General features: G+C 43.6%; 1 protein-coding gene across 2 annotated transcripts in view; it reads left to right on the top strand.

The window, feature by feature from the left end:
- The window catches only part of LOC130402963 (E3 SUMO-protein ligase PIAS1-like), a 108,831-nt gene that overhangs the window by 23,509 nt on the left and 65,322 nt on the right, over positions 1–20,000 (top strand). Inside the window, exons 3-8 of one of the 2 annotated variants that reach the window (XM_056607051.1) lie at positions 6,154–6,238; positions 6,883–7,021; positions 7,353–7,487; positions 9,138–9,243; positions 10,172–10,245; positions 10,860–11,646. In XM_056607051.1, coding sequence (XP_056463026.1) covers positions 6,154–6,238; positions 6,883–7,021; positions 7,353–7,487; positions 9,138–9,243; positions 10,172–10,245; positions 10,860–11,024 — 704 coding nt within the window. In that variant the 3' untranslated portion in view covers positions 11,025–11,646. Of the gene's footprint in view, positions 1–6,153; positions 6,239–6,882; positions 7,022–7,352; positions 7,488–9,137; positions 9,244–10,171; positions 10,246–10,859; positions 11,647–20,000 lie in introns of those variants that run through there. The other variant, XM_056607048.1, reaches the window with a different exon arrangement.

Genomic DNA, 20,000 nt, shown 5'->3' with positions numbered 1-20,000 from the left:
TGCAATTTCCTACTGAAGAAGCAAACGTAACCAAATCAATTGTGTTTCTCCACAATGTAACAAATTGGTAAGCAAAAAGGATGTCTAATTTCTCTGTATTAAATCAACCCTGACCAGCAATACAAATTCTAGAATTTGCAATATACGTTTCGTATCCAAAACAATTATTTCAAATTCGACGGAATACGGCAGAATATGCATTGGCTGAAATTGCCACCATATTTTTCTTCGGACAAGCATTCTTGCTTCTGAGCTCATATTGGTTTCCTGCAAACTGGTTGGTTTTCCCTGCACCATAGGTTCTAGTGATATGGCCTTGATCCAAAGCAAAAAAACTTTTGTTTGGCTAATACTGTACAATGTGGTATGGGGGTAATGTAGTAGACAATAGACTTACAATTTGCTTAAACATTATAATCTGAACATTGAAGTAGCCATGTTCCTCATTATTTCCCACAGTGCAGTGCAACTACAAGCCATAAGATGCCTACGGTTATGTCCTCAACCTGAGCAAACAGGCAGGATCTGGGTCATTGCAATAAAAAAAAGGAAAGATTATGTATGATATGAAGTTAGCCCAATTCTATCCAATGCTCCACTAATCCATTAACAAAGACCTACAAGTAATGCAACCTCCCCATGCAACTCTAAGGCCAAAGCCAAACTGAATACAATGAAGCACTATAGGGGTTGTAATACAATGTATTTGCATTGTTATTAGGTATTTACAGAGTATCTTTGGATACCTATTGTTATTCAAGGGTTTAGGTGTTATTATTAATCCGGATTTGTACGCCTATAGCTCAGACCCTGATAGAAAATAAGTTTTCAACTTTGTCTATGACTTTGGTATTCCTGGTGAGCAGGTCGCCGAAAAGGTTGGTGGCAATTTTCCAATATGGGGCGCTTTAATCAAACTATCAGCCCTGCCGCCTCATGGATTTGTATTTCTGAAACACCTTATTGTACATGTTGAGAAATGTTGCCTCTTGGATTTTTTATGTACCCGTTTGTGTGAGTGTGTGTATGTGTCTGAAGTGTCTGTGTTTGTGTGTGTGTATCTTCGGGAGTAAAAAGATATTGAGTGCTGAACAACATAGACCCGCCCCTGTAGTTGCGTCTAGGAGTAATGACCGTGATCTGCTTGAAAAGGGCGGTCGCTGGTTATTTATATTTTTTTGTATATTGAATAAATCTGTCAATGTGATCTTTGCTCAGGATCTGCTAGCTGTCCCCCCCCATAAGCATGCCGTCAAAAAAGCGCGTCTCTGTAGGCAGCCTATGCTCCGAGATCGTACACAAAAAAAATGATACTACCAACCACTCAAAACCAAAATAAATAGTATTCCAACCAATCACCGACAAGGGGTGGGTGTTGGTGGGGTCTTGTGCTCATTATAGTTTTTACTGGATGCACGGAAAATGGAAGGGAGGGGCTAGCTGGCTCTGTTTGTTTGGGATCTCGCTTCAAATACCAACAGAAGTGACGTCCCCCAACATCGCTGATACAACCTTTAAGATATTTTACACTATAAAGCAATGCTGCAGACCATTGGTATTTGAATGGGCTTGATTGTCACTGACACTGTACAGGATAATTTGATGATCAAGTTTGATTTATTTATTTGCACAATAAAATAATACAATAAAAGTAGTGGATGGTGAACATTGGCAGAGGGAGCACGTTTCCATATTTTTTAGAAGACATTTTGAGCGATGTACCGATACAAGTTCAGGAGAGGGACAGAGACCCAGAGAGTCCCTCCACTCTAGCCCCATGTGCCCCTGCTGTCTGTTTGAACCATGTATGGATATATGTCACGCTATGGGAACACATTTGGATGCCATCCACGATTGCTTGGGGCCTAGGCTAAATCCAACCATAACATTACGTGATAACCGATGGTCAAATAAAGGATGGACATTAAATAAATAGTCCCACTCCTCCATCTAAAGCCAGAACGGGGAGGCATACTCAGCGTTCCAAATGCGGGTCTGTTGGTGATAATGGCTGGACACTGACTGATGATTCCTAACTATTTTCCCCTCAATAACGCCATTGTTTTGGCTTTTCAGGTTTCATTTAACATCGCTAGACCAACCGTTTTCTCCTAAGTTCCCCTTTTAAGACGCTTCATTATGGAGTGTGAATATCCAATATATTACAAACCATAACTAGCTTTGACAAGATCAGTACACAATGCCCATGGATCATTCAACCGTTTGCTTGCCTTATTTACATTGTGTATGTACACCCTTGGGTTGCATACAATCTCAGCAATCAATTGCGTACAAAACAGGACTGAGTTGAGTTAACAGCTCAGCAAGATCTTTCCTACAGTAACAGATAGATGGTCATAGTCATTGCAGCTCTTGCACATCAAGATTTTCCAATTTCAAACGCTGGTGTCTCCTATGGATCTAACATGGTTTTAGTCAACGTTTCCTTGGGAAGAATGAGTTCTCCTGTAAGCATTAGTTTATTTTCCTTGATTAATATGCAATGGAATTCCTGTATTTTAACCATTGATGTCATGTTTTGTGTTGTTATTTTCATGTACAGAGAATTGGATTCACCTTTGGGCTCTCTGTACAATGATTTGATCCCTCAGCGTCTAGGGTTGCTTCCCTCGTCAACAACATAGGAACAACCAGGGATAAAACCGACAAAGCATAACAAAAAATAAACATGATGGGTAATAAAAGCCATAGAAAGAAAATGTCCACAGTAATGTAAGAAGCGTCGCCCAATTTAAAGGAAGTTGCTCATGTGCATCTGAGACTGCATATTATAAGGCGGCTGAAAACTGCCAATCATCACAACCAATTTTAACGTGCATATTGTATTATACTGTTTGTGTGTGCATGCAAAAAACATTAATCGAGGCGGAGGGAGAGAGACGTGCCTCAATCAATTCTATCTGGACATTCTGCATTTAGCTACTGTGTGTGTGTCTGTGCGGTCGTGTGCATGTGTGTGGGTGTGTCTGTGCTTGTGTGTGTGTTTTAATGCGATCGTGTCTTGATGCTTTCATGACCCTGCCACTCAAATGGCACCCTGCATCTATTTTTAGTAATCAAGGCGTCAATAATAGTTTCACAGTGGCATGTCACATAATGGCGTTTAATTATCCCGCATGTAGCCTGCAGGCGGTACACTTATTGCACATACAGCTGACACAAATACTCAAATACAGTCAATGTTTGTCTACTTCTTCTTCTGTGTTTGTAGGGTTGTGTGTTTTAAGCAATAAAGGCATTCCGCAATTCAAATGGTGTAGTCCTTTCCAGAAGGGTGTGTATGTATGGGATGGGAATCCTGTCAAACCTGAAAAAAATAGTTTCAAAGGCCTGTAAATATGTGTTTGAGAACTCAACACCTTGAAAAAAGGTTTTGCAACATTGAAAACAGAGATTATAGAAAAACATCTGCAAACATGATTTTGTGTTCTATTTTTCCCTCTTCATAATTTTCAGTTCACAGGCTTTTGAAACTATTTTCTTCAGGTTTGAATTATTACAGGATTCTAATCCCATATATATGTACAAACAATTGTTCTGATCAATATTTAGACCACAAGCATGTTTGTGTGTGTGTGTGTGTGTGTGTGTGTGTGTGTGTGTGTGTGTGTGTGTGTGTGTGTGTGTGTGTGTGTGTGTGTGTGTGTGTGTGTGTGTGTGTGTGTGTGTGTGTGTGTGTGTGTGTGTGTGTGTTTCAGTCTGTGGCTAGTCCCTTTTCGTGAGATTATATTTTCTGTTCCTATTTTTCCTTCATCATTTTCAGTTTACAGGCCTCTGTCTGTAAACTGAGATTCTGTATCAATGTTTTGACACACTGATACAGCGCTAAGAAGTTGTACTTTTAAAACAACGCATCTGCAAACACCGTAGAGCAAACACATATTTTCTTGACAAAGACATCGTCTACAAGCCCATAACTTTTAGGATTGATGAGTATTTGATCGTGAGAAAACATGGTTTTACCGCGAGTGAGTGTTGAAAAGAATGAATGAATGAGGGTAATGTTTCCCACGCAGTTCAACTATATGTGTGCACCCATCTGTTTAAACACATGTAAACTAAACACGTAACGCATAATATAGTCCATGGCAATGTATGTTAACGGGGGGACACATGCATATTATGAACACACGTAGATAATGATAATGTATAACAAACAATGTTTGTTAATGGATTGCCGCTTATCATTAAATAGACCCACTGTTGTGGCCACAGGACCGCATATCCTGGGCTATCTGTTAAGTTCTCCTTGCCTAAATTTACATGACGACTCAGTTTTTCTGAAGTTGTAGAATAAAACGCTAGAATAAATAGAATAAAACGCTATTCCATGTTTGCATTAGGCCTATTATTTGTCCATAAACTGAGCCATTTGAAGTTTAAAATTCATGTGGTCGCTCATCTGTCTCATCAAGTTCAAATGCGCTCATGGCCCTTAAAGTGGTTGGGAGATGACCCTCTCATTGGTTGATTGCATGTTACGCCCAAAACACTACTACGGGCACTCAGACCAATCCATTTTAGATTTGCGTCGGGTGCGAGTAATTTATCCGCCGTTATAATGGCAATAGTGACAGAGATCCGTCCACGAAGCTACTTGCGTTACGCGTTTCATATTGGAGACATTGGGTCTCATGCAAGAATATGTTAATAGTATTCTCATAGTATTCTTTCTCTTGGTCATACTTTTGTGCATACATTGAACTCATAGGAGTGCGCCACATCAGATTCATGAACGCTGAGTTTGAAGACCTTCCTTCGAATCATTAAAATAAAACAACATTTTGCTGCTAAGGTAGTGGCAGAGCAATGGAGGACAGCTTGGCAACGTCAAGCGATCCATGTGTCCATGTAGTTGTTGACCTCATTGTTCATGTCTTATTTAATTATTTGGGCTAGTAAACCGAAAAATCAAAAATTGAATGGTGAAGCTAAAACTCTAACTAAGTCTGCTCCTAAAAGTTAAAAAGGTTTTTCAGAGTGGTTGATTTCCATTGGCTGCTCACCCAAGTTCAAGCGAGTGTGACGTGTGTCATTAGAACATTTGACAACACTCTCTTCTTACGGAACCAGTTATTTATAAAATCGTAACGACTGTCACGACCGCTCGGATCGTAGGCGGTCGTAAGTTCCTCTGTTAAAACAGGGATTTAAAAATCCGTTAAAGCTTTAAATTGTTCTGAAAAGTAGGCTATAAGGCAGAACAGTTTGGGGAAGTGCAGAGAGTTGCACCCTGAAATAGTTCAATTTCGGTTTCGGAAGATCAGCCGTGCTAAAGCTTGCCGAACCTAAGAGAATATTTATATATATATATATATATATATATATATATATATATATAGAAGTTGAAGTTTACAGTTGTTGAGAGAAGTAATACTTAGGGCCTGTCCAGTTCTGGTCCCTCTCTCACTAAATGCACCAAATTGACCCCTAAAATGAAGATAACACAGTATATAAAGATGTGTATATATAGTAACCCATTTATGAAATTTGTATTTGTAGAATGTGAAAACAAACAACAAACAAAACTACAGGGAGCCACAGCCGTGGGGTGGAAGGGCAGAGAGTTGCTGACCCCTTGTCTAGCCATTCAATTGGAAACGTTTGGCCGAATAGCGTTGTTGTTCTTTGCTTCTAGTCTCGACCACCAAGTCTAGAACACTCATCGATTTGTGCGTACCGAGTGTTTTCGTGATTGCAAGATTTGCTCTTAAAACGTTTTCATGAAATCTTTGTGTCCAAGTATTTCTTGCATTGGGCCTGTTGTGTACCTAATCTAATGATATACTCCATGTACCTAATGGAATCTGCCCATAAGATAAGGCCAAGAGGACTTTTTCATCTCAGTCCCCGGAAACCACTCCAAACTCTACCAGCCTCAAGGTTTGTTGTTGCTGGTAGAAATAGCATATCACCATGGTGATGTGCTGCTACTTAATTCCACTATATGACTTGCTTATGCCTAGAGAATACAATAACCCCAAAGACACAAAGGAAAACAAGTGGCCCTTTTATATTGCTTTTCTCCAGCTGCCTCTAGACCTCAGTGTTAAATGGCATCTGGCACTGACTTATTATGGGGTTCTGTGTTAGTCTGTGCCTTACTGTCTCTCTCTCCCTCTCCCCTCCCAGCTTCAGACAGCAGCCAGCGGTTTCAGGAGACGTGTTTTGCCTTTGCGTTGACCCCACAGCAGGTCCAGCAGATAAGCGGCTCCATGTAAGAACAGCTCCCATAACTTCATCATCTCCTCCTTTAACTCCATCACCTGCTCCTCCTCCTCTAGCTTCATCACCTCCTCTTACTTGGAGCACCTCTTCATCCTCCATTAACCTGCACCTCCACCTGCTCTTCCACAACCTCCATCAACCCCTCCTCCTCTTACTGAATCACCTCCCAACACCCCCACCGGCTGTAGCTCCAGCACTTCCTCCCCTAACTAACCCCTCCTCAACCTGCTTTAACTCCCATCACCTCCTCCTCTTACCCACACCACCTCCTCCTCCTCCTCCTCCTCCTCCTCCAACTCAGCACCTCATTCAAATGGAATTCAAATGGATTTAATTGCAATCAATAATCTACACAAAATAGTCTATAATCATCCAAAATCGACAATGATTTATTTCAAATGGTTTAGGAAAATAACTGAATTCAAAACACTATGTAATGATATGAGACCAAAATGTCTGAACAAATGACCAGCATAAATGATGGCAATCATGAAACCGTCTCAACCGCACTGACAAACGCAACGCACAGCACAATACTCGCACACACACACTCGGCAAGAATACAAGCAGTCTGGGGCAGACCGATCGATCGGCTCGGGCCAACCTTAATGGTGCTTCTGTGTTGCTCTGCAGGGACATCTCGGGGACCAAGTGTGACTTCTCAGTTCAGGTTCAGCTGAGGTTCTGTCTGTCTGAGACCAGCTGTCCACAGGAAGACCATTTTCCGCCCAATCTCTGCGTGAAAGTCAACGGGAAGCCCTGCAATCTGCCGGTGAGGGTCATCATCGGGAGCATTATCCAAAGCTGTAGTGTATTTATGCATCACGGCATGCTAACCAGTTGTGTAACTGTTTCGCATAGCAGGCAATCTTCTGCATTGGACTTACACACATGGACGGGAACTAGTTTAACTCACTTTAGTGGGTGTCAAATAACAAATGACACTATACTTGTTTCTCTGTCCCTCTCCAAAATTTATTCTGTATATCGATTTTCTTGCAGCCCACTGTCATTTCACTGTTAAATCAACAGAAATAGCCATTAAAACCTGGGATGCGTGCGACTTGATTACATACCATTTTTGGGATATTTTGGCTGCGCAGGGTTTTCTTCCTCCAACCAAAAACGGCGTGGAGCCAAAGCGCCCCAGCCGCCCTATCAACATTACCTCCCTGGTGCGGTTGTCCACCACCGTGCCCAACACCATCGTGGCGTCCTGGACCTCAGAGATCGGACGGGTAAGCAACATTTTTTGAAACATTTGACAATAACTAGTCTTTGATCACGTGTGTGCTGCTCCTTCCAATTACATGCAGTTTGATTTTCCTGGCCTGCGTGGTGCATTACAACGAAATGTCCATTAAACTGTATGAATAAACTGTTGAACCAGATTCCCGTTTAAGCTGTACTTCTTTTCCGGATATGTTTCTTGTCAATCGATCACAAGACAGATTTGAGTGCAATCAATCAATGCATGGGCTGGAATTTTATAGATTAAAATAATTGACAATATTGCTGCGGACAGATGTGCACAAATTTAGCCTCACCAAATCAGTTCACAGACCGGATATATACCGCTGTGACTCAGCCTATGTACCACCAACAGTAGCTATTGCTTACTGTGAGTGCGGATACCAAGAGTTGCTCTGGCTGGTACAACCAGATCAATTATAGTTATAGTTATTAAACTGCTGGAATATAAATAGAATGCAATTTAAAAAAATATATAAAAATATTATGTCGCAATTTGCCCCATTTGACTAGAGCTGCTAAATCAAACGATTGTTTTTTTCCCTGATTAATCAATCAATAATTTAGAGAAGAAAATGTTTTAATTAATGGCAAATCCCCATCCCAAGTTACCATAGTCCAAAGGCTTAAATAGTATTCGTAATTGATCCCTGAACCAACATTTTGTATCAATGAAGCATTAACCAGTATGTGTACTTCATAAAAGGGTTAAATTGATCATCAAAAAACCATCCGACTTACCATTGCAGCACTACATTTGACTGTACAGAAGGGATCTTTTCAGACACTTTCATGGCCAGATTTATTGGAATATGGGACATTGTAGACGTATAGACTCTAAATCTCTCTCTGTCTAGAGCAGCACTCCTGTGACGCCCAGGATGCCCTTGGTGTTCTGCATTGCTCATCTAAAGTGACAATCACCTCTCATTGGTCCTTGTCACCCATGCACCGTCACGCATCTGTTTTTGACCTACAACCTGCAGCCCATTCTGCTAAATCTTAAAGACATTGCACTTTCTACAATTACAATAAGGGCATTTAGCAGACACTGTTATCCAAAGCGACTTACATCGGTTAATACACGCATTGACGCACCAACGGCAGAGTCAACCATTCAAGGCGACAGCCAGCTCGTCAGGAGCAGTTAGGGTTAAGGGTCTTGCTCAGGGACGCATCAACACTCAGCTAGGAGGAGCTGGGGATCGAACTAGCAACCGGTTACAAGACAACTGCTTTACCTCCTGAGCTAAGCCGACCCTGCCTTTTTACATTTTTCTTTTAGTTATCTATTTTATTTTATTATTTCATTTTATTGTATGCCTATGTTTCAATCTGAAGCACTTCGTCTGTCTCTTGTATGAAAAGTGCTTTATAAATAAAGTTGCCTGGCCTTGCCTTGCCTTGCCTCTCCTGGGGATCTACAATAAAACAAAGTCACAGCCAGTATAGAGGACTACTAGGAGCTCTGCCCTTGTTTTTCCTAGTATTTTACATCTTGTGTGTGTGTGTGTGTGTGTGTGTGTGTGTGTGTGTGTGTGTGTGTGTGTGTGTGTGTGTGTGTGTGTGTGTGTGTGTGTGTGTGTGTGTGTGTGTGTGTGTGTGTGTGCACATCTGAAACGTGTGTGTCTACACAGAGCTACTCCATGGCAGTGTACCTGGTGAAGCAGCAGTCGTCCACTATCTTGTTACAGAGGCTACGCTCCAAAGGCATCAGGAACCCAGACCACTCGCGAGCACTCAGTAAGACACCCGTAACACACTTTTCTTACCACTCCATCGACATTTAGCCATATTCGCTCCCTTTCTACTGAGGTCTGGTCATAAACGTTTGAATGTTTGCGAGGCTGTGTCGGTCCTCTGAATCAACTCTAAGATAATGGCATAGCTGAACGGTGCTTGATCTTCCAGCTTTCTGTAATTGTGAAATGTGATATTGTTCCTCTATCTATATCTATATCCATGCCATTTCCTCAAGCTTTCTGCATCGACCCCTGCAAACAGATCTGTAAAAGCAGTTGTGTTTTGTTCAGCGGGCCGATGTTTTAACCTGATGAAGTTACATTCTTGGCTTTCACGTACCTGGATATGATATCCAGATCAAAATAAAAGAACGACAGAATGGTAAGGCTATGAAATTAAATGTGTAATGTATAATATCAATGTTAAAAGGGTTTCTCACACCAAAGGGGTCCTAACACCTCATGCTAGCGCTCTCAACATTGATCAAATTTTATCGCTGATCATCTCTAACAGATTTTATATTGAGATGAACGAAGTTTGGATATGCTATGCATAGCAAAGATGAACAAGCATTTATTCCATGAGAACATCACGATACGCGTTTAGATGTTTTAAGAATTACTTCAGTGCCAGAAAGACGGACTGTATACCAGAGCATTCTCAGATGGGTTTTTGTGCCAAATTATGGACTTTTATTGTTTCAGACTGACGAAGAATAACTTTTGAATAAGTTTGCTTGAAACTGATACCACTGACCCTGCTGCTCGCTGCAATCATTAGTGTGTGTGTGTGTGTGTGTGTGTGTGTGTGTGTGTGTGTGTGTGTGTGTGTGTGTGTGTGTGTGTGTGTGTGTGTGTGTGTGTGTGTGTGTGTGTGTGTGTGTGTGTGTGTGTGTGTGTGTGACGTTTGTTTTCCTCTTCCGTTACAGTCAAAGAGAAGCTCACAGCAGACCCGGACAGTGAGATAGCCACCACCAGCCTGCGGGTGTCCTTACTTTGCCCGGTAAACAATCTCCTCCTCTCCTCGCTTTCTTATAAGAATCTTCATGGTGGCAAAATATTTGGTTTAAAGAAGCATAGGAAGGAGAGACACTCGCAGCTTTCACTGAGCAACAATCAATGGGTCTCTTAGATTCTTCAAGGGAAACTTACCCATCGTGGGCAGTCACGTCAAAAGGATTGAAGGTTTAATATTAACAACACAAATGTGAGGGGGGTGATTGGACATGGCTGTTGCCAGCCATGGTTAAGCTAACAAGAGAGGCAAGAGACTAAGTTAATTTGAAATACACTGTGGACATGTCAAAAGATGACACGGCCACTAAAGGAAACTACACATTAACGATATCAGGCTATGACATGGAACTGTCGGAAGCGGCCTTCTTGTCTACTGCGACGAGACAAATGCTAGCTACGCATTTAAATTAGAGAGAGGAAGGGAGCTAAGGGTCATTATTACTAGGATGCAGTTTTCAATGGCGTGTGCATGCGTACATGCAACGTGTAACATGGCACTCACCATCCTACTCAGTGGGCGTCCCATGTTCATGCGTGTACCTTTCCCCACGTGTGTGTGTGTGTGTGTGTGTGTGTGTGTGTGTGTGCGTTCCGTCGCAGCTGGGCAAGATGCGTCTGACCATCCCGTGCCGGGCACTCACCTGCTCCCACCTGCAGTGCTTCGACGCCACACTGTACCTGCAGATGAACGAGAAGAAGCCCACCTGGGTGTGTCCCGTCTGCGACAAGAAGGCGCCCTATGAGCACCTCATTATCGACGGGTAGGACACACACACACACTCTCCCCACCACCGATTCCTAAACGCCAGAACAAGGCATTCAGCACCACCGCTGGCTTGGTGCTGCGTCGTTCAAGGGATACGCCAAGATATCTGTCGGTGTTCATCGTGTTTTAGCATTTGCTTGCCATTAGCCGCTTCCATTGACTTGCAGAGTTACTGTAGTTTCTGTTGATGGGATGTTGATGGGATGTACCTGTGATGCGCCGGTGACCCACAGCGTAAACTACCGGGCCTGAAGCAGCTGGTAATTAATAATAGCGGCGTAAATGGTGCTGCATTATCGGTGTGTTTCGTAGTGAAACTGCAATCTTGTTGTGTTTTGCTGACTCATGTTTGAAAAAGATACAAATTGAACACGTCAGAAACGTCATCGTTACTGTCTCACCTGGCTTCAATGAAACAACCGTTCCCAATATCATTTGTAAAAATGACTTGGTTGTTCCGGTTGTGTCACTCCGATAGGGTCCTTTGACCAACGAGGATGTCCACTGCGTAGGAGGCGTGTGAAGCATGCGTGTTACGCCCGGGTTCTGTGTTCTGTGTTCTCTGAGCCCATGTTTGAGTTTTTTTCCTAAACCGCTGCAACCCACAATGCACTGTTTGGAAGTCATTATACGTATGTCATGTTTTTTTCAGAGGCATTCTGCTACAGTTTAGTCAGATTAACATATAAATGAGTTTCCATGGTGATCTAGGCTGTGATTGTTGATGGTGCCCTCGCCATAATCATTTCATATGCAAGGGATGTTCTACACAAAGCGTTTTCAAGTTCCTCAAATTTTCAGCTACTGAATTTGATAGAAAACTAAACTAAACGGACTGATAAACATTGACCACAGCAACATCATATTAACATTTAAATGAGTTTCCACAGAAATCTAGATTGGTCATTCTGTAATTCAGAACTTTATAGCTGTTATCTGCCAGAGTAGATGTTGAAATGACGGTTTCAGAATACTGTGCAATATTCTTGTAATGATCGTTTAACCAAAGAAACATTAGGTTTAAAAATATGAATGAATTACTCCATTTGCTTAATAGATAATAATCTAGAAGGGGAGAATATACTCTGTCCGGGTCTTGAAATTGCAAATTAACTTACAAATAGCCTTGTTATCATACCAAAGTGCTTTCAATAAACATGCAGGCGATTTGACATGTACTGCGTGCATTTTTAGCGTTGATCGAGTTTGCAGCCAATATTGAAAATTAGTTTAAATTGGGATGCAAGAATATAGGCGCTGAACCAATGTATTTTAGATTTCACCTTGTTGTTTTTGAACCTCAGTTAAAAAGGATACAACTTGTCTAGAAACCTAAACAAATACCAAGAATATTGTTTCTGTGAAGACATGTCACGTGTATCCACAATGCAGCCAATGTGAGGAATCACCCAAATGCTTCTGACAGGGACACACACTTACACTTACTGAGTTCACTTGCGGTAGCAGGCCAATAGAGATGATGCACATACAGGATGTATTTTAGACGAAGAACACACCTTAAGCACAATATCATCTGTCAACACCGTTAGTATGTGATGGATGAGGGTTCTTATAAGGGTTAGGTGAGGATTAATGGGTTGAACTATGCAAGAGACAATTACAAACCATTTCCCAGAGGTGTTTCTGTATCATCAACATATATGTAGCTCATAACCTAGTTATGGGTCTGCTCCTTGTACCAGGGCACGGGTTAGTAGACCTATCTCTACTAGTTTAGGCTAGTTACTGCACCTGTGTCCTGATTCAAACGTAGCAGATCCTTTAGGATTCTTATGAGCGAAACCTGTGTTTGTTCCTGATATTTTTATATCCTGTAAAAATAATATTCAAGAGTATTATGTTGTTATAGGTTTGTTGGTTGGTTTTGCATTAATATTTGATGATGTTTTTTTGATTTAAGTAAACAACAGCCAATTAGTCACCCATTTTACGTTCATACCCCAATTAACTGTCTATTTCAAATGAAAATACGTTTAAAGTTGAGCCAATGATCTTGAACAGAAATTGGGTTTGTAATCATATATATATATGATTACAAACCCAATTACATGTAACTACATTATGAATAATACTTTAACCTGTACAACTGGTACTGGTCGCCTGAATTAATTCAGTGCTTAAATGCTACTACTCTTGACCTATATATGTATGTATCTCTGTATGTGTGTATATATAATATATTTATAAATATTTCAAACCATCTTCGCACATCTGGGTCCTCCACCTCATCTTTCTTTAGTGGTTTCTTTTTGTTCAGAAGGACTCATTTAATGTGTTACAATGATTGGTGCTCTGCTAATTGCACTCCCAGAATACCGGCGGAGCACCAAGTGTGATTTCTGCTGCTCCCCTTCACTTATAATTCCAATTAGCATTTTAAAGAGGATGGGAAGAGAAAACAACATGCATTCTCTGTTGTGGGGCTAATATGACACAGAACAGGAGCTGTAATTAACAGGCTGGCTACTTGATTTAGCTCCTGCACTAGCGGTGTGACTCGCGTTGCCTCTGTTGACTTTGCCCACGGTTGAAGTTTGCAAACATTTTTTTATCGTGGACTTGGCAACATATTTGTTGAAATGAAGCTGGCACAGAGCTGCTCCAGCCCCAGGTGGTGCCCCCCCCCCCAGGTGGTGCCCCGCCCCCCCTGTGCCGGTTTCAGTAAGAGAGAAGAACACAGCAAAGAGAAAGGTTTATAATGTGTGCAGCTTCTCTGCCCTGTATTTTGTCCTCCTACCGTCGGACGTGTCGATGTTTATCGGGGTCTACGTCTGTCCGTAGGCTCTTCATGGAGATTCTGAACAGCTGCACGGACTGTGACGAGATCCAGTTCAAGGAGGACGGCTGTTGGTCCCCCATGAGGTGGAAGAAGGAGGTGCAGGAGGTGTCGTCTGCTTCCTACAGCAACGGAGTGGACGGTGAGTCTCTATCGCTTGTGGGGACCGTGGGGTGGGGGTCGATACTCGATCGATACTCTTCCATGAAAAGCCTGAAGACGAAGTACAAGAGTGAAACAACAGTGACCATTTCTAATATTGTGATATCTCAATAGGGATTGTGCATTGAGACTACACATCGCAATGACCACCTCCATTTTGAACGTATAGGAGCATAGGAATGTTATTGGAAATAATGGTGTTTTGGTTATACTTTGGTAATAAATCATGAAATTGTGAGTCTTTATGGTGGGACATTTATGTGTTTAAAAGTGCCACTGGGTTTGCATGCTATACATAACCTAAATTATAGCCTACAGTATATTTAGATTACTAGAACTCTCTCGAATCATCCAAAAATGAGTACAGTAAAAAAAAAAAATCCCTTGATGCATTCTGATTGAAAAGCCCTATATTCATCATTCCTTAATTTTTGTTTGTCGTGCCTTAAACAACCAAACAGTAGGAACAAAAACACGATTAAATCATTGACCGGATTGTAAATGATATACTATCACACCACTCCTATCCTACCTGTATTTCATGGACACGTCGCCTAGCATCTACCCAGACGCTAACGCTACCCCCCCCCCCCCCTCCAGGCTCCTGCAGGACGTCGTCGGCAGAGCAGCGCACCTCAGGGGGGGTGGGGGCGGCAAGAAGGTTGAGGTGATCGACCTGACGCTGGACAGCTCGGAGGACGACGTGGCGGAAGAAGACGACGACGACAACTACGAGAGCCAAGATTCCCCCGCACCCCCTCCCCCGCCGCCTCCGCTCCCGCCCCCCGCCAAGCGGCCCTGCCCGTCCCGCTCGCCCACCTCCCCGCCCGTCAACCACAAGGGGTGAGCCCCGCACTCCCTGTGGGCAGGAGGTCCCGCCTCCACACTCAGTGACCTTGCATAACAGCATTGTGTATTTCAAGGTCAAAACATGAGCTGTGAGTCAGAACTGAACATTTGTAACAGAAACAAAAACCAATTCGTAACAAATTAATTGTTTGGAATTGAAATAGCGCATCTTGTGCTGATAGGTCTGATTTTATGAGGGGCTTTAATCAATTCAATTGAAGGGACTCTTAATAGCCATGGCTGGGTCCACCTACTAAGAACAAGCAGGAAAACACTTTGTGAGTACGTTTTAAAGGCACAATAAAAAGTGCTAATGTGCTTCACAGAATCACAACATTTTCCATGAGTTGGCACCAAGCCATATAACGCTCATATTTTAGTGGAAGTTCTCACTCTAATATTAATGTAACCTGCATGTCGACGAAGAAGGTCAGGCTTTTCAATTTATAAAATATCTCTGAATCATTTAAGAGTATGCAATGTTTTTTCAAAACACTTAGTTTGAGGTCAGAGGCTTTGCTGTGACGTATATTTCTTCTAATTGGTACAATCACAAAGGGTCCCAAGCAACTGTGGCACACTTGCCTTGAAGTATGATAGATTGTATATCTAGATGCCAAACCGATGACTTAACTGTTATTGAGTACTCCTAATATATTTAGCCCTTCATTGCCTGCTTTTCTGTCAGTTCTCAGTTTGCCACAAATACCCGCCATACGTGTTTGATATAGCTCTTTGTGCTGACATTATAACTTGTGTAAATGTGAGTTATCAAGAGTGTTCTATAAAAGCCTTGTGAGCCATTATTGGGATTGTGTTATCAGACCAGTAAGTCTATCATGATATTTGACAGAATCCCTGTTGTCTCCTAATTACGCTGTTTGTGGCTTCCTTTGAATGGAGCTCTGCTAGGTCCATGTGTCTTGTCTCTTCGGGCCCATTCCTGTTCACACCTTTGCTCCTTACCTTTCATTATTGGTCTAGAGAAGAACCTGTCAACAACCTTTGTTTGGTTGTGTTGTGTTTTTCTTTCTATTACGTATCACATGGCCTTACATAGAGGTCGTTCTTTATCTTTGTACTTACTTGTCGAACAACACCTACCGAATTTGTTGTCTGTCATTAAACAACCCCTAACAGAGACGTGTTGTTTTTTTTTATCCCCATAATGATCTGCAGGGTATTGAACCTGCACCATCCGTCCCCACCACTCAGCCGCACTCCCAGCATGCAGAGTGTGGATGCCAGCTACATCCCCCCTGTACCTCCCCTCATACAGGACTACAGACCCTACTACCACACGCCCACCGATCTGTCAGGTAAGGACACACACGCACCTCCCTGACAGGGTTATTACATAACACCAAACACAGGAACATGCCCGCCTATAAGCCTCATACTAATATACACAGGTCAATTAAGGGTGCTCTACGTTAGAATCGAAAGTTGTAAAAAGAACGAACAGAGTAGGGCAAGGTTTTTTTGTTGGTTTTAAGGGTCAAGCTGTAGAGTTGCTGCTATGCCATTTCTGTAGTTAATTGAAGTATTTTGGTGTGCCATTGTTATTATTATGGGCTAGGATCTTAGAAATTCAGACTTCATGATCTTGTGCTTTGTGATGTTGAGTTGTTGTCGCCTCACTTTCCCAGATTGAGGCTTCTTCTCCTTCCTGCAAGGGGACAATCATCAGGTATGTTGTTGTCTCAAAGGGTTGTTGCATTGGACATATGTTTGCATTGACTCCCAATTCATAATGCCTGAATGGAGACCTTGCAGTTGCATTCCACATGAATGCAGGTTCCATAATAATAAAGTGAGGTAGAACGAGGGTAGGAGACACTTTGCTGAATAAATATATGATCAACGACAAAGGTTCAGCACTGTTGGGTTAAAGATCCACACACACAAGTATGGAAGATGGCGACTCCTTGCCGGTTGGCATGTATTATGAGTCTCTCATGAGTTGTGCAGCATGTGTTGTCACAAAGATGTTGACAACGGCACCATCTGTCCTCTGCTAGCGAACCAAGCCAAGACCAACACCAAGCATGTTTGGTTTGATTAAGATTCGAATGGGTTAGAGCCGACCCATAAAGGTATAATATGCTAAATAAATCCATAAAAAATAAATAATGAAAAGCGGGTGACGGTGCTCGATGGCACACTGGGCGTCAGCACGTTGTGAGGTCAACTTCATGGTGAAAAACTACAGAAAACAAAAGTAATGCTCTCAGGTTGGCGGACCCAACTGTGTTCACTCACACACTTTCGCGGCACATCTGCTCTCGAGTATTGAGGGAAGGAAGCTATCTGTATAAATAGTTGGTGGGTCCCACATAGTTCCCATCAAACCAGCTGGTTTTTCTTGCTGTTAAGGACCAATTACTATCAGAAGGGCTACCGTGACGGGTTATGACCTTCTTTTAATCTAACAGAGCTACTTGACTGTTAATGACCATCATTGATTCACACGGTGTCCCGGCTGTGTCCCCGCCAGCACTACACAACATGGGAGGCTGCGGGCCGCCGCCCAGCCTCGCTCCGGGACCACGAGCTGCTCCTGAACCGCTTCCTGCCCTACAGCACCGCCGCCGGCCGGCCTCCGCCTCCTCCGCCGCCTCCCAGCTTGTTCCTCGACCAATCGGCAGCTCTGGGGCGGCACTTCTCCGCCCCGCCACCAACGGCAGCAGCAGCAGCAGCAGCACGGGCGGCGGGCGCGGCGGCGGCTGCGGCGGGCGCGGCGGGCGGGAGCCTCGGCTGCCTGCGTGACGCGTCCTCCTCGTCCCACGCACTCGTCCACGCACTCGTCCTCGTACCGCACACGCGCAGTCGCACGCGCACCCCCGGGTGTTGGTGGGGCCGGGGCTGGGCCGAGGCCAGCACGGCCATTTACGGCGGCATACCGGACATCATCTCACTGGACTGACTGGCCTAGCGCCGGAGGAGGAAGGGCCACCCGTTCCTCCCCCCCCCCCCCTCCCCCCTCCCCACCCCTTCGGACCCGGCATGTCCCCACTATTGATGCTCTGCTGGTTGGTGATTAGGCAAAAGGGCGGAGCACCGGGCACGGGGGCCGTTAGCGTTGTGGAGGGACCGCTCCACGAAGACACACTGCGGAGGGACCGTCCCGACCGGCCGTCCGACCGCCATGGCAGCCTGAGCGACCTACAGGGCTGTTCTGGGAGACCGAGGGACGCACGGCGTTGGATCAGAAGGAGTGCCTCCGGCCTGCTGATGATGAAGGCCTGGAGGAGTGGGAGGGAGGTCCCCCGTGGGACTCGAGAGCAAACGCGGTGGAGTCGGTTATTGGCTCCATCGGCAAACTGACCTCAAAACAGTGACCTCAGCATGGTATGAAGAAGTCGTGGTCCGGGAGGCGGAACCCAGGTCCACCGCTGAACCGGGTACCGACACAGACCACGCCGCACCCCCCCAACACAAGCAAAAGTCACATAAACTAGTAAAGAGGATGGTTCTTTTTTATATTTAATAGCAACTGGGCGGGGTGGAGCTACAGTATGTACAGAAAATACAAATCTATTTTCCTCATTACTTTGTACATTCATTCGAGACATTTTTTCCCGTGTAGTTACCTTGATTATAATGCAGACTATAATTGAAAGTGCTTATATATACGTTGCCAACATCCATAAAACAATATATTAATCTCTGTTTTTCCCTCAGTTTTGCTCTTCTTTTTTGTTTTCTTCTTTGTTGCTATTATAAATTGAGGGTCTTTTTTTTTTTCTAGTTGTACCCAGTTGCTACAGAACCTGACTACTGTTTATTCAGTTACTAATATTTTATTAAGTTGTTAAATTATGTAGTATATTGACGACAAAGTTACATATGCATTCCCTTAAGACTCCTACATTTGAAGCTACCTGTTTGGAGTGCACACATGGATTTTTGCAGTTTTTCTTTGTTTATTCCGCTTTTCCATCTTCCTCTATTTTCTTAATTAATTCCCAAATGCTTGAAACGTGTGTCCTCATTTACTATTTAAGAGCATTTTAAGAGTTTCGGAACATTTTGTTCCCTCTCGGAGCTTCATACCTTTTTTCTTTTTGGACCTTTAGCACAGGAATTGGTATAATGACTTAGTTTTTCTTTTTGCACAATGCCAAAAAGGACAGATGCTATCTATGAGGAAGAGTCTTGCGGAGGGAAGTCAATCTTGTGCCACAGTGTTTTGCTTTATTTTTGCATGCATATCTTCCCTTGTATTGGGGAGTTTGTGAGCATGTGGAGGGGCTCAGGCCCAGAGGGTGTGCGCTACTTCCTTCTGTTATAAGGGCGTAGGCCCCAGCACGGGGGGGAGTCCGACCAAAAGAATCCGGTGGCCTGCTCGTTGCACACCGGCACTAGTTGCGTTGGAGTAAATGTTGTCATGGTGACAAAAGAAAACAGAACACAACAAGGAATGTCTTACAGGTTGACGGACCTCTGTTCACTCACACACTTTACCGGCACACCTGCTCAAGTTGGACGGGAAGGCTCCAGTGAGGACAAGAATGATAGACAATAGACACTGGGGGTTGTTGGAAGGAGGAGCGGAGCAGCAGGGCCACAGCTTGTCTTAGAAAACAGAACACACACACACCACACACACACACACACACACACACACACAGACGCACAGTCTCCAGAACCAAAGAACCCCATGGTGTGAGCAGCAATGTGGCTCAAAGATTAGGATTTGGACAGAGACTTGTTGTCAACTGTAGACATGAATGTTTTGAAGGTTTCCTGAACACACAGGGTCTGCTTGTACTGAATGTACCTTCTTTTTTTTTGTTATTTTGTTATAGGGAGGGGTGAAGGGGATCTTAAGTCACCACCAACTATTCTGAAGGGTTTCGTCTTTCTGTAGAGGTATCAAGTTGAATTAGTCTGATCAGGCCACTCGCCGCTCCTCCCCCCGCCACCCCTTCCCTGGTGACCTCCACACTCAACCAGTCTCCATAAGTCTCGCCCCCGCCCATTGCACTTTGACAAAGTCCAAGACCGCCTGCAAAGTCAATGCAAGCCCCCCGAATTAGTGTTCTCACCCCGCCATAATACCTTCTGACAGTCACCCAGGTCACCTGACCCCTCTCTCCCTTTGTCCCTCTCTAAACCTGTAGACATTTTGTCACTATCCTCCCCTCGTCCCTTGTCCACAAGA

Source organism: Gadus chalcogrammus, chromosome 14 (assembly GCF_026213295.1).
Source record: "Gadus chalcogrammus isolate NIFS_2021 chromosome 14, NIFS_Gcha_1.0, whole genome shotgun sequence".
In the NCBI taxonomy this organism is placed as follows: Eukaryota; Metazoa; Chordata; class Actinopteri; order Gadiformes; family Gadidae; genus Gadus; species Gadus chalcogrammus.
Note: the sequence above shows the minus strand (reverse complement) of the source record. Positions and strands in the feature narration are given on the sequence as shown.